Raw genomic sequence first — 14,733 nt, forward strand, 5'->3', positions numbered from 1 at the left:
TATATATGAGTAAATTCCCCCCCAAAAAAAAAATACTAAATAAGTACAAATAAATAGTTGGCCCATCCAAAAAGATAGCCGACTGATGTATACTACTCCCTCGATTTTTTGTACTTGTCCTTTGTTGACTTGATACTTTCCCGAAGAAATTATTTATTAGGAGATTGTTTTACTAAATTAAACTTACTAATTATGTTTTGAAAATCTAAGTTTAATTGCTCATGTTTTATGTAGTTTTTTTTTTTTTTGGGCAACTAACGGATTTCATTACCAAAAGTGAACGTTTAAGTACAAAACCAGAGCTAGTTACTGGACATAGTCCCAGCATACCATCTCTCATACTTTATGTAGTTAGTTAACAATAAGGGCAATATTGAAAAAATTAACAAATCTCTCTCCATTTGTTAAAATGGACAAATATTATCTAACAGATGTAAATATTTTGAACGAGCAATTAGATGTGTAACTCCCCAATAATAAATTTCGAAGCCAATAAATAGAATGGGTTATGATAGAATATTGAGCTCGAAGCAATAATAAGGACGGCTCGGTGCATAAAGATCCCGCGTTAGCAGGATCCGGGAAGGACATACCCTAAGGGTATGATGTAGACAGTCTAACCTAATGCAATCATTAATTACTGCTTTCACGGCTCGAACTCGTGATCTATAGGTCACAAGAAGACAACTTTACTCAAAGCAATAAGATTCAAGTAAATACTTACCCGCACGAGTATTTACACTTAATTAAATAATTAGCCTTGAGAAATAATAAATAAAAGTCAAAATGCATATCACTTAACCATAATTAAATGTTAAAAAGGTAAAATGTATTTTACATTCATTCGTTTAGGGTAAACAAAGCCGAAATCCGTCCCTACGGGTGGAGACACAAATTGGTGGACCAAAATCCTTATTTTTGGAGTAGGCTCGTTCTAAGTTGTACACGTGGAATGGATACGTATGATGATGAGCCTAACTGCCAAACAACTAGTGTCATACACCCCACTTTCCCGGGTAAAAAAATCTCAACTTTGCTTCAATTCCTCCTCTTTGTTCCCTTCTTTGCAACTATAGAAGCACAAACTTAGTCAATGCCATGCCTGTTACACATTAATTTGTACTTTAAAGCTTAGAAACTGTTCCTCAATAAGTAGTTATGAGGGTCATTCAATATGGGTCTTGCTCATTTCCATCATTTCAATTCCAAGAATCCTCCTTTTCCAGGTGAATTTAACTGTACATGTACCCTACTGTTAATTTTTTTTAGAGTTCTGACTATGTTTCTCCTTTAAACTTATGAAATTGTTCTTGTTGGGTACTTGGGTTGGGGGAGAGGTTGGGTAGTGGGGGGGGGGGGGTGTAGTATCATTAACTGATATGGTTTTAATTCAGTCATAGTAGAATCAAGAATATTTTCACTAATTTGTTTCCATGGAACAAGAAATTTCATGTTTCTCAGAGATATGTCTAATGTTTGATTATTTTTTTCATGACTTGTTGTGAGCCTTATGCTTTGTCTGTTTTTAGAATGATAAAGAATAGAAAAGTATAAGCTGGATGGACAGAAAGGGAAAGGTTTTGTATCTAAACAAATACTAAATAATACTAACCATGAACATAACTATCACTTGTCTCCTTTTACTTCCTTTTAACCCTGTTTCCTTCCGGCCATACTCCTAATGTTCAAAGTGTTTAAGTTTTATACGCTGTCAGTTTAAATTATCTTTTACACCATGAAGTCATCCAAATGATATCTTCAGATAAGCCTCCTTAAAATGTGGCATGTGAAATCTTGAAAATAAATATGTTACCTGCTACAACAGGTGAAAATTACTTGATGGTGTAAAAATTGGTTACACTTGACAATGTATATTACCTAAACTCTCGTTCAAATTAAATACTGAGTGTTCAATCTTCTCTGATCTCCTCATAATATGGCTAAATCAAACTCTGGATTTTCAGGAAGAGAACTGGAGTGGTCGAAGTGATCAAGTCTAACTTGTCAGACTCAGATGCCAAGAGAGCAAACCTTTCTGCCAGGAAGAAGGAAAGAATTAAGCTTCCCAAATATGACGGTATTGGTGGAGATAATAAATCATTGCATATAAGTGAGTTTCTGAGCCATAAATCTGGTGTTGAGGCAATGTTGAACAAGAGAGCTTTGCAGAGCTTTGAATCTATTGATTCTAACATGTACAGGTAATGATTTTTTCATCTTGCTCTTCTGTCTTAGTTCCTGCTGTGTGAACATATTGCATTTTATTCTGCAGAACCACCTGGAATTTGTTTTTAATATTGTGGCTTGATGTTAAGTAGTTTTCGAGTTGTCTGTTTAAGTATTGATAAAAAGATTGAATACCCTTCAGTCATACATGTCATTGATACATGGAAAAGAAGTTTTGCAGAACAAAGCCACTGCGCAAAGAGATGAAGTTGATTGAATTATTAAGCCTCGGAGCAGGTATTAGGATACTGGAAAAGCTAACCACTTCATACAGTTTTTTGAATACTCTTATACTCCTATTTCCTATTGGTATATGAACCATAAAGGATGTAGAATTACTGAATTCGCCTCGATACTGCATTTTAAATGACTTAAGGATCCACTTTTTTGCAGAGACAGGTCCTGAAATATGAATATGAATTGTAATGACTACTATAAATTTAATCAATTAGTGTGTCTAGTTTTGCTTTTGGTAACTTGAGAAGCTTGTTTCTGAGATTCATCAGTAGTTAGGAAAGGCTTAAAGATTTAGTAAGCTTTGTTAATACATGTTGCCTAATGACCGCCTGCTATTTGTTGACATAACCTGATTCTTGTTTTCATAAACTATTATCCTTATCATTTGCTTAAAGGCATGATACTTCGGTTCCTTGTGCTTTTCCATTTCCAAAATCTTCATATCCTAGCTATATCCAGTTGGCCTGTTAATCCACTAGGAAAGATAGAATTTAAAACAGTGGCTCATTGAATATAAAACCAATTCTTATGAGCATCCAGTCATGGATGTTTGCGAGATCCAATTGAATGTGAATTGAGCAGCAGGCAAAGAATTGTGCAACCAGCAGCGTACGCAACAAAAAGGATGACTTTTGATGACTAAAGTAGAACTCATATAGACGGGATTATACCCCCTAAGTAAGGATGAATAATGAACTCCAGTAGGAACTAATCAACAGTGGACATGCTAAGTGGCCTAACTTCTACTTAGATCTGAAATCCCACTGCATTTATGTTGAAAAGAACATAGCATATCTTTCGCACTAATGATATATTATTTAAATGTTTTTCAGATTTTGATAAAATCTAATTATAGCATCTTAGTGAGAAGAACATAGATGACCAGGATTTATCAACATAAAACAGATGTTGTGTGATGATTGATTTTTTAAAATAAAAATACTTTTTCTTAATTTAGTAAACTCCAGCCCCGAAATCCCCCTCTTCATATTTTTCCTCCTTGTGACTCAAACGATCAACCTCTTTGGTTGGAAGAAAATACTCTATCACTAGAGCAACCCTTTTTTGCCCTTTTCTAATAGAGATATCAAATTTATAATGTTCTTCTCTCCTTTAGTGTGTTGATATCACTTCATGCTAAATTACACATTTAACTTAATGGAGGAGATGATATGCTTAATTAGGTTCACTAACCTTTTGGAGGAGTAGATTTCAATTCCAGAAGGTAATCATCAAGCCTATACCTGGAATAGAAGTGTGTAAACTGAGAAGATATGTAATCCTCAGGAACTATCTTGCAAACTTTGAGCTGTATCTTAGACTTTTATATATGTCCAACATAATACCATTTAGCAGCGTGCCTCAATCCATTAGAGAAGCCTATGTCAGTTGGATGTTTTCCGGAGTTGACATAGCCATCAAAGGAATCTGGAGAATGATCCGAGCAGTAATTTTATTGTGTGTGGAATGAAAGAAAGCGCAGGCGTTTTGATGGAATTTCAACTATAACCTACTCCCTGAAAGCTAGATATTTAGTTAGTCTGTTCTGTTGGAACTTTCTTACCCCTGTAAATAGTGTTGACAATTTTTTGGACTTTGTTAGCTCCCTGATTCTAGCATAGACACTCTTGTACTGGGCCAACATGTTTTATGTCTTTGCTAATCTGACATCTTCCTGATGTTCTTTCAATGAAATTACTTCGAAAAAAAAGGTTAACATTTAGTAGATTTTGTGTATATTGAGGAATCCATAAAAGTTGTGGCAAGGCAAAAGCAAGGGGGAAGTGCAACATAGATTAGGAGATTTGGATTGAACTGTTCAGTGGAACTGTGAATTAATCACTTCATAAAAATGGTCTTTAGTCACTGAGAGCTTTGACCACTTTAGCGCTATTGCCTTTTATATCTGGTGATTGAAAATCAGAAATGTTCATGTATCACTACCAGATACTCCAATGTTTATCAGAGAAAATAATTCATGTGGTCCTTCCCAGACAATACATCCCAAATACTGCCTCTGTCCCAATTTATGTGGCGTTACTTTCTTTTTTAGTCTGTCCCGAATCACCATTATATATTTAGAAATAATTTAATGTTAAATGTCCTGTTTTATAGCCACACAAATGTCTAAGGATTGTTCCTAGACCACAAATTTCAAAAGTCGTTCTTTCTTTCTTAAACTCTGTGCTCAGTCAAATAGTGTCACATAAATTGGGACACAAGGAGTAAGAGTTATAAGATCGTTGTGATTATGTTTAAGTGTAGGTGTACTCTGCCACAAGTTCAACTTCTGAATTTTGAAGTTGCCCCTGTTTTGATATTACAAGTGAACCCAACCAGCAAAGACTACACTGTGGAGATGTTGTCTTGCAAGGTAAGTTTTTTTTCTTTTTTCGATAAAGCTGAGATTTGTGTTTCTTACATTAGTTATCCTTTAAGGAGTTGATATGTAATCCTAAATGCTTGATGTTCGTTGCAGTTTGAGGGTTCTGATCTGGTAGAACAGCAGAATGACCACTTTGCAGGTATAACAAAAACAAGATTAGAAGCATGACATTGCTATCAAATTGAATGAAAATTGGCTTTTGTAACATATTTATTAGAATTTATAGTGACATATTTACACATGCAATTTTTTTTGACTTGCAGCATCAATGGTAAACCGTATAACGTGGGAAACAGTTGGGTCTCAGCCTTTCCTAGATGTTGATGTGAAATTAAATGTCTCCCTTGAGGTTGTTATCCCTCTCTTTCCTAGAATATTTATGTTTATTCTTCATGTCAAATTTCTTTTGACAGATTTGTTGATGTCGTGAATGACCTATCAATCTTCAGAATTTTGTTCCACTCCACAGAACCGAGGTCTAAATGTATTTGAATGACTAGATTCTTTTCATGCCATAGTGAAACTTGCTATTTGATCATTGATTTTGTTCCTTTGAATCTCTACAGTATTCCAGTATAATTATCATATTATCAAGAAAAAGTTTCTTGCATGTAATGACCCTCTAGATAGAGTTTGTCACCTTAGATTGTGCTTGCAGATATATACCATGCCGTTCACCATGCTGCCTACTTCTGCTGTTGAGGGTCCCGGTAACATGTGAGTCTATTTTTACACAGTCTTTACTCTATGATCAGAAATAGTAATAAAAACGAAAAATGCAGTGAAATTACACATTAACGAAACTACGTTCATTGACATGTGTGCTATGCTGTGCCTGGATTTTTATTAATAATTTCAAAATGATAAATGATATTTCTATCACAAAATAGATATGACCAGTACAATTTTTATACACATTGATCATGCTTAAGAAGTCTGAAATCAAAGTTCTTTTACCTTTTTCTGTAACTTTTGTATTTCATCTCAATCCTTAATGCGAATTATGTTTCCGCACAGAATGATGCAAGCTTTAGTGGACAGGCTAGTACCGTTGCTTTTGCAACAACTGCTTCAGGATTATGATAACTGGGTTCGGCAACATCAGAAATCTCTGTCGTGAATCAAACCCCTCTTATACCTGAGTAAGTTAACTACATTTATGGCTCGGGGAGGACGATATAATGAAACCCCATCTAGCTACAATACTCTATGTGAGCCCATTTGCTCCTACCTTGGTGGATAAGTTTACCAGACACCTGTAATTGTGTGCTGTTGCGAGCTTTCAACTCAACTTCCTTAACTTAAAGACATTACCCGTGGACTTGTATAGGTGCGCACAAGCTGGTTCAGACCTCATCTTATCTCAAAAGTGTATGAATGTATTGTATGTATGTCTGTATGCATGGCCGAAGTTTAAGGTGCCTATTTGATGATCCTTTCTTTTGTACAATATGCCAATCTGATCTGAAAAATACCTTCTTCCTTTAGTGATATTAATTCATTAAGGTCTCCCAGGTCACCAGTGTCTGGAGCCGTTATACATTTCGCGCTACGAGGAAATGGGTGAACACGACCCTTTACAATTTGAATAAAAGGGTCACGAAACCACTGCAAAATTACTTATTTGCAAATATTGAACGTCGGTATTTAAAGTTCTGATGCAATATTGAAAAACTTGTTTGCGAAGTATTTAAAGTTATAATGATTTTGACTCACAGATATTCAAGTTTTTCCCAGTTAAAATTCATGTTTGCATACAACTACTTCAAATATTCTTCTCTAACTTCAACTTCAAAGAATATCTTTCTTCGACTTCAACCAAATATTGTCCAAATATTTACTAATAAACTCTGTTTCATGAGTATGTCAAGTGAAATAATTATTTTCACAAGTATTCAACTTTAATCTTATTTCGACTTCAACCAATTATCATCCAAATGCTTACTAATACGGTTTGTTTTCAAAATAATTCCTCTATCTCAAATTAAGTTCTAAGTTGATTTTGGAAGTCAAAATTATTTAGTTTGGCTATCGAATTACGCCTAGATACATATTTTATTACTGAACTAAAATTTTAGAACCTGATTGTTATTAATCCTACCTTAAGAAGTACTACCTACTATGATATAGACTTTGAACAACTGAAGTCCAATATCACTCTTAAAATTGGATCAGAATGATCGTCAAAAATCACACTAGGACTCCTTAAATAGAAAAAGTATTTCTTTCGAGTTTCCAACGCAATTACACAAGAGAAGAATCAACACTGAAAATTATTATTAGCCCATAGTAATCAGAAGTTCCACCGCGATACTTTCTAATTCGCTAATACTACTGATATATTCATTTTCAAAAGTACTTCACACCCACTAATCAAATATCATGAAATATTTTTCAGAAAATTCTTTTCATGAAAATAACTACCACATACTAAGCACACTCAATTGCAGGTACTACTGGGTCGGAGATGATAGTTGAGGAGTTGACAAACATGGCCAAATCGTTCTTTCAAGCACTATTCCTTCACAGAGAGATGGCATCGTAAAGAAACTAATATCGAATTAGTGGTAAAGAGACTAATATGGAAATTAGTGAAAAGTTCACAAATTCAGATTTCTGCTTCATCAAAATTCTCTCAAATTGATAAGTAGATCATCTTCTGGTCCCAACTTTTTCCTTTTCATCAACTTGATGGCTTTTTCATTCGAATATTTAGTTCAGAATTTCAGTTTCAATTAAAGATCCGGTTGATAATTATTAGCAGACTCAAAAAAAAAAAAAAAAAAATTAATAACAATATGGGAGAAAAAATTGACTGAAACTGCATATCTATTAGTTGGATGAGAAAGCAAGAAAAATTAGGAAAGCTTACATACAGCCAGAATGTAACGGGGCAAATGCAATAAATGAGTTCATTAGAATGAGAATATGCACCATGAACCAAATCCATTTTGCTTATCTTTGCCACCTCCTTTAGGACACGAGAAGTTCCCTTCCCTTTTCTAGAATGCCTGGTCTACTCAGCAAATGTACACGGTGAACAGACCACTCAAGCATTTTAGAAAAGGTAAGGGAGGAACCCCAAAGGAGGTGGGAAGCTACAAATCGGCTTTTGACGTAGTATGAAGCAAGTCTGCAAATGATAGGAAAAAGCTCTACACAATACGTGACAGACACGTGTGTGTGACCATCCTCATTCCACAATGGAACTAGTACTGTACCAGGCATGCATCCAAATCTTCCATTCCACAACGTGTTCCGCAGAATCTATTGGTCATTCTCAGCCCAGTTAAAGCTGGGGCTTTAAGGCATGTGAAAACAGTACTTGAAGCTGATGTACATCACGATTGGGAAGGCATTGCAATCAAAATTCACCCCAAGGAAAACATGCATGTTATACATGGACCTGGAACCTTACTTCACAAAGTAAGCAAATGTCACTCACGCTCACAAATAAGAAGACTTTTAAAGAGTCGAAGAATGGCAACAAAAGAGGAAGCATTACTTGTTATTACAGCTATCTCTTGCACAACAATATCAGGGTCATCAGGAAAATCCCGTTTAGCTACACTTAGAAGTATTTCAAGAACTAACCCCACACACATCCCTTTGTAGAAAGCTCACATCTCTACATATGACACTAGAAAGCTTAACCAAGCTTTGCCTCTTTATGCTTGTTTTCTGAACATCAGCCGCTTCTTCCCCTCCACTGAGCTGCTGAAACTGGCAAAGAAAACAGATTGTCAGGATGCTAGTCTATCACATTATGTAATTCTTCTAAAGGATATTAATGTGGCACACTTTTGAAGCTTCTCTTTGAAGCATAGCGCGCTCGGAAAAGAGTATGTTCAGAGTGGTAACCATAAATCTTTAATTTACTGTGTCAAATTTGTAACGGAATCGGAGTTCAACGGTATAACCAGTTTGAGGGAGTTATGAGCAATCCTAATATCGGTGTATGGAACCCGGGATAAAGAAAAGAAGAGCCTCTTATCAATATTTTGGTGTTCATTAACAACAAAGGAATTTGTTCAAATTTATACATACATGCCAGCTTAAAACCAGTTTCTCTATTTCATTGCCGTGTGAATTTACTCTTGACCAGCAGTTATACTCCCCCATAGATAACTAAGTTCGAATAAGGAACACCCTAAATAGCAGCAAAACACTCATCAAAGAGGAAAGATTTACTTTCTTTTCAAAGGCTCGTCAAATCATATGCACATTTTAAGTTTCTTTCCGGGGTTCAGATGGCAATTTTGAAATTCAAAAATTGTACACAATGGCAGCTTAGTGCGATCAATGCTCCGGTTTTCCATGAAAAGCATGAACATCATTTTAAAATTTATTCAAAACAGAAGGCGATGTAAGCCCATATACCATAACATACATAAAAACCAAGACCCCAGATGTAAATAGAAAGCAATTATTCCATTTGATTATCTGTTTGTGGAATTAAGGTTTAAGGTCAGCAAAGTTTAAATGTTCTTACTGGACTCCCGCCGGTCAAAAATAATTGATGTTTTAAGCTTGGCACATGGATTAAGGAATTCATTAACTCCTAAAAAGTAAGAGGGGTTTTGACTAAAATACCCTTAATTATGATTTTCTTCTCTTTTTAGGTTAGCACAACTATTATGGGGATATGGGACTTTGTCAAGGGCAAATTTGGGAAAGAGAACTAAATACTTTCTTGGTTTTGTGAAACATAAATTATCTTGGACCAACTTTAGAGGCTAAAACCTCAATTATTTTGGACCAGAGGGAGTATCTTCTACGAACACTTTTTGTCTTCACTTCCAACAGTATATTTTCATATCCAAGCAGTGAAGAGTTTCAATTGGTATATTTTTGTTAGTGAAAGGACTTTTAAAGTAATTAAGCAGTACGTTATAATAAAAGAAACTATACTCTAATTATGATTTTCTTTATGAAATTTATTCTTTAAGGAACCTGTCCTGTAAAGAGCAAGGCAAGTGTATCTCAAGTTTGAACTCACCTCTTGATCTTCTCGCATGACACAAAATCTAAAGCAGCTTTCACCGCCTAGTCTGCCTATCAGCATACTTGTCATCGTCATATCTTCTCCTTCCACTAGAATGTGAATCATCATGTCTAGCCCTCTTGTAAGAATCATGACCTCTGTAGCTGTCACGCGTTCTGCTTCTATGCTCCTCCTCCTGTTCATGTCTTCCACGCGGAGAATCCCCTTTTTTCTCATGCTTCCGGTATTGATCTTCCTCTTCATCTCTTTTGTGTTTCCTTTCCCAGCGATCATCATCCCTACTTCCTTTTCTCTCCTGTCCACGCACTTCATAATCTCGATTCTCCCGTCGGCTTTCATGCTGCAGCTCGTTACCACTTTGAATTTTATTGTCACGCTCTTTTTCATCAACTTCATATTCTCCCCCAGATCTTCTTGCCTGTTGATCTTTACTCCTATCTTCCGTACTCCTGTATGACCTATTTTGGTTCTCAGCTTCAGTATTAGTAGCCCTTCCATACTTTTCTTCTTTTCCAGAACCCCTCCTCCTCGACTTCCCCTCACGTTGATTCAAGCTTTCATCGTCTAGTTTTCTCTTACCCCTCAACAACTCCTGACTAGCACTTGATCCGCCAATCACATCTTCCTTCGCTTGATACAACTTCTCCAATTTCTTTAACGTGTCCAGTCCTTTATCAAGAACTTGTGCACCTTCTGCCTTTTTCAAATCATCCTCCTGAAATGCCCTATCTTCCACAACCGAACTCTCCCACCTACCACCAGAATCATCTCCCCGACCACTTCTATTGATCTTCTCAGACTTGGTCTTATCTACAGCCTTCCGCCTATGATAACTTCTCTCACCGTCTGAATCACTGATGCCGTCGCTACTGCTGATTTCACCTTCGTCCTTATCAGAATTGTATTGTTTACTTTTTCGAGTCTTACTCTTAGCTGCAGTATAGCCTTCATCGTACCCTCTGTCATCAGACCCATACCTTCTCCCTCTCTGAATCTTCTTGTTTTTTAAATCACGATCACTACTATCATCATCGTCATCAGAATCATGTCTTTTACCTCTTTGGGATTTCTTGTTTTTAGCATTACGACCATCATCATACTCACCCTCGGTAACATGTCTTCTCCCTTCCTGAATCTTCCTGCTTTTAACATCACGATCAGTACCATCATCATCGTCATCAGAATCATGTCTTCTACCTCTTTGTGACTTCTTGCTTTTTGCATCACAGGCATCTTCATACTCAGCCTTAGTACTATATCTTCTTCCTTCTGGAATCTTCCTGCTTTTTACATCAAGATCACTACCATTGTCATCAGAATCGTGTCTTCTACCTCTTTGTGACTTTCTGTTTTTAGCATCACGACCATCATCATACTTACCCTCAGTAGCATGTCTTTTCTCTTTCTGAATCATCTTGTTTTTAACATCACGGTCATTTTCACAGTCATCCTCATCAGAATCATGTCTTCTAGGACGTTGAAACTTACTGGTTTTTGCATCACGGCCATCATCACCACCCTCAGAATGTCTCCTATGGGCTTTCACATGTTTCTTCTCATGATCAGACTCTGAATAAGAATCAGAATCTGATGAAGAATCAGAGGATGAATCGTCACTATAATGACGCCTTCTAACCTTCTTGTCCTTCTTGTCCTTGACGGACAATTTTCGTGACTTATTATCACCAGCAGTATCAGAGTCAGAGTCAGAACTAGCATGAGTCTTTTTACGGTTCTTCTTAGACTCTTTGGCATCGCTTCCACTGCTGTCAGTGTCAGAAGAATCGTCACGTTCTCTCCTCTTCTCTTTTTTCTTCTCTTTTTTCTTATGACGCTTACCCTCATCCTTCTCTTTTCCCAGGTCATTATCTCCATCTTCACTCTCTTCAGCATGAGCTAAATCATCATGCTGCTTCTTTTGAGTCTCGTATTCAGCCCCTATCCTGAGGGCAGCTTTTAAGGTTTCCATCTGCTTTTCTTTTATAGCAGCAATCTGGTGTGTTTGTGTTTCCGAAACCCTGCAATGAACCAAATAGTTACTGCATATCAACCTCGCAATATCTCTAAAAAGACTGAAAAAGAATCTAACTGATTAGGTCATAATTTTCGAAATTGGTTAAGAAATTTAATGTTGACACAATAATCAACCAGACTTAATCATATATGTATCTAAAAATCTATTGTTCATCATGCTAAACTGACACTTCACTCTTCCTCTCATTTAGACTAAACAAAAGCAAAAAGCACTTTTTGTCTCCTTCAAAAACCTACTAATTCAAAAAGATGTTAACTTCCCAAAATAGTATCATAATCCATAACAAATGCTTATAGGTCAAAAACAAAACAACATGAACTAAAAGAGCATCACGAAATTGTAGTAACCACACTTCTTTTCCCTTTCCAATTCCTTCGCTTCTTTTTTACTTCTAAAGAAAAGAACAAGTACAATTTATCATATTTCCATTTCCTTAACAATTCTGCTAGCTCCAAATATAATGCATGGCAAATTCTCCAAGGTACAAATGGTTACAGCATCAAATCAGTCAAATCTAGAAATCCTGTAGCTAGTTCTTCAACAAAGATTGATCCAATGCATATAATATGCAAAAAGTATAACTATAATTCAGAAAAGCCTACAAATTCAAAAAGATGCTAACGTCTCAAAATTGTACCATAATCCATAACAAATTCTTTAATGTCAAAACTAAAACAACATGAACTGTCACAAAATCGTAATAACCACACTTCTTTTCCCTTTCCAATTTCATTCGATTCTTTTTTACTACTAAAGAAAAGAACAAGTACAGTTTATCATATTTCGATTTCCTTAACAATTCTGCTAGCTCCAAATATAATGCATGGCAAATTCTCCAAGACACGAACGATAATAGTATCAAATCAGTCAAATCTAGAAATTCTTTAGCTAGTTCTTAAACAATGATTGATCATTGATCAAATGATTATATTATGCAAAAAGTATAACTATAATTCAGAAAAGCAAGTTACTTTCATAGGTAGTTCTACACCAAATATTGATCCAATGTGCATATTATGCAAAAGAGTACAACTACAATTCAGAAAAGCAAGTTACTTTTCCTGTGCGGATCCTCCAGAATCTTCAGGTGTTGCATTTTCTTAACAATTCTGCTAAGCTCAAAATATAATGCAAGGTAAATTCTCCAAAACACACGAATGGTAATAGCATCAAATCAGTCAAATCTAGAAATTCTGTAGCTAGTACTTCAACAAATAGTGATCCAATCTACACGTAAATTATGCAAAACGTATAACTATAATTCAGAAAAGCAAGTTACTCTTCATAGGTAACATCATCAAATCTAGAAACTATGTAGGTAGTTCTACAATTCTCCAGATGTTGCATTTCCTTAACAATTCTGCTAGCTCTAACTATAATGCATGACAAATTCTCCAATACACAAATCGTAACAGCACCAAATCAGTCAATCTAGAAATTCTGTAACTAGTTCTTCAACACAGATTGATCAAATTCCCCAGAATCTTCGGATGTTGCCTCGAGAATTGAAATAATACTTGTTCTACAATTTATCATATTTCATTTCCTTAACAATTGTGCTAGCTCTAAATACAATACATGGCAAATTCTCCAAGACACGAATGGTAACTGTAGACGTCAAAATTTTGTGGGACTCTACAAGGTGAGCCCAATATATGTTAGGGTTTCTTGGAGGCTACTCTACCCTAAACCCTAGCTCACGTCTATATAAAGGGACACATATTCCCTAAGAGAGACGTCTCAAATATCCCATAAACTCACGGGTATTCACAAAGAGATCAAGACACCAAGTATTGTCTCTCAAACCCAAATACCGATATGCTCCCTAATGTTCTTGGAGATCAAATACATCACACGTGGGTCATCCTACGTTCGAGACTAACGGCCCTCGAATTACGGAGAAAATCTAAGACAAAAGAATCAAGGGAATAAACAGAAATGTACCCGCTTCATCAATAAAATATCTATTTCTTCATACTTTATTTGTGGTTGCAATTTATTTCCACATCTTAAAATTTGTTGCAAACAGTAACAGCATCCAATCAGTCAAACCTAAAAATTCTATTAGCAAGTATTGATCCAATACATATATGATGCAAAAACTATAACAACAATTCAAAAAAAAGCAACTCACTTCTCATAAGTAGATCCACCAGAATCTTCAGAAACCTTCTCAAGATTCCGTCTCGCTTCATCAAGTTTCTCAGCAATCTCAGCATCAGTATAACCCTGATCAGCAAGCTTCTCCTCAAGCACAAGAAGCTTAAGCTCAATCTGCCGTTTCCGGTCATGTTCCAATATATCCTTATTCGCTCCTCTCGATACTCCGGCGGTTCCTTGACCCGACTCGTAACCCTTGAGGCCGCCATCTACAAGGACTTTATTCGTCTTAGGTTTTACGAAGAACTTGTTCGTTTGGATGTAGCCGTTAGTGCCGGAGCCTCGCGGCGTTTGTAGCCCTATTCCGTTATACATCTTTGATGGAAATGATGGGGGAAAATATCTGTGATTTTCTTAGCCCTAACTTTAAGGATAAGTTGGGGCAACTTGTTATTGTATTTATATCGAGTACTTGGCACTTTGCACCCCTATTGTATACATCTTTTTTTATTTGCACCCTATCCTCTTATTCTTTACAATTTGCTCCCTAATGTATTCATCCTTCGGCAAAAATCATAAAACAACTCAATCTTAAAGGGTAAACAGAATGGTATATTTTTACTTATATCAATTTATCTTTTGCAAAATTATTCAGTAGTTATAAGTGTTTTTAATGTCGGTACGATTTTCCTCAACAGCGTGATGTAAATTGTGTTATTATAAATTTGATATATTCTTGAATGA

General features: G+C 35.9%; 2 protein-coding genes across 3 annotated transcripts; one reads left to right on the plus strand and one right to left on the minus strand.

Annotated features, from left to right (window-relative positions):
- The first annotated feature begins 870 nt into the window (after positions 1-870).
- LOC132030579 (uncharacterized) lies at positions 871-6,299 on the plus strand. Its single transcript, XM_059420274.1, has 7 exons — positions 871-1,226; positions 1,965-2,201; positions 4,729-4,837; positions 4,943-4,988; positions 5,113-5,198; positions 5,508-5,566; positions 5,867-6,299. Exons 1-7 carry the CDS (start codon positions 1,159-1,161, stop codon positions 5,967-5,969), a joined length of 708 nt encoding a protein of 235 aa, XP_059276257.1. The 5' UTR covers positions 871-1,158; the 3' UTR covers positions 5,970-6,299.
- A 1,777-nt stretch (positions 6,300-8,076) lies between these two features.
- Positions 8,077-14,424, minus strand: LOC132030580 (uncharacterized). 2 transcript variants are annotated; one of them, XM_059420275.1, is made up of 3 exons: positions 14,024-14,424; positions 9,849-11,872; positions 8,077-8,572 (listed from the first exon to the last, which is right to left on the minus strand). In XM_059420275.1, exons 1-2 carry the CDS (start codon positions 14,362-14,364, stop codon positions 9,889-9,891), a joined length of 2,325 nt encoding a protein of 774 aa, XP_059276258.1. In that variant the 5' UTR covers positions 14,365-14,424; the 3' UTR covers positions 8,077-8,572; positions 9,849-9,888. The 2 variants fall into 2 exon arrangements, with proteins under 2 accessions (XP_059276258.1, XP_059276259.1); XM_059420276.1 differs by having other exon boundaries at positions 8,077-8,566; positions 9,845-11,872.
- Positions 14,425-14,733: the final 309 nt, after the last annotated feature.

Source organism: Lycium ferocissimum, chromosome 9, assembly GCF_029784015.1.
Source record: "Lycium ferocissimum isolate CSIRO_LF1 chromosome 9, AGI_CSIRO_Lferr_CH_V1, whole genome shotgun sequence".
NCBI classification, from domain to species: Eukaryota; Viridiplantae; Streptophyta; class Magnoliopsida; order Solanales; family Solanaceae; genus Lycium; species Lycium ferocissimum.

What these genes read in the sequence shown, in the direction of transcription:
- LOC132030579 (XM_059420274.1), top strand. Translation starts at nt 1,159, where the DNA reads ATGAGGGTCATTCAATATGGGTCTTGCTCATTTCCATCATTTCAATTC. An exon ending in CAAGAATCCTCCTTTTCCAG is followed by an intron (nt 1,227 to 1,964) that starts GTGAATTTAACT and finishes CTGGATTTTCAG; the next exon opens with GAAGAGAACTGGAGTGGTCG. An exon ending in ATTGATTCTAACATGTACAG is followed by an intron (nt 2,202 to 4,728) that starts GTAATGATTTTT and finishes GTTTAAGTGTAG; the next exon opens with GTGTACTCTGCCACAAGTTC.
- LOC132030580 (XM_059420275.1), bottom strand. Translation starts at nt 14,364, where the DNA reads ATGTATAACGGAATAGGGCTACAAACGCCGCGAGGCTCCGGCACTAAC. An exon ending in GGTGGATCTACTTATGAGAA is followed by an intron (nt 11,873 to 14,023) that starts GTGAGTTGCTTT and finishes GGTTCATTGCAG; the next exon opens with GGTTTCGGAAACACAAACAC.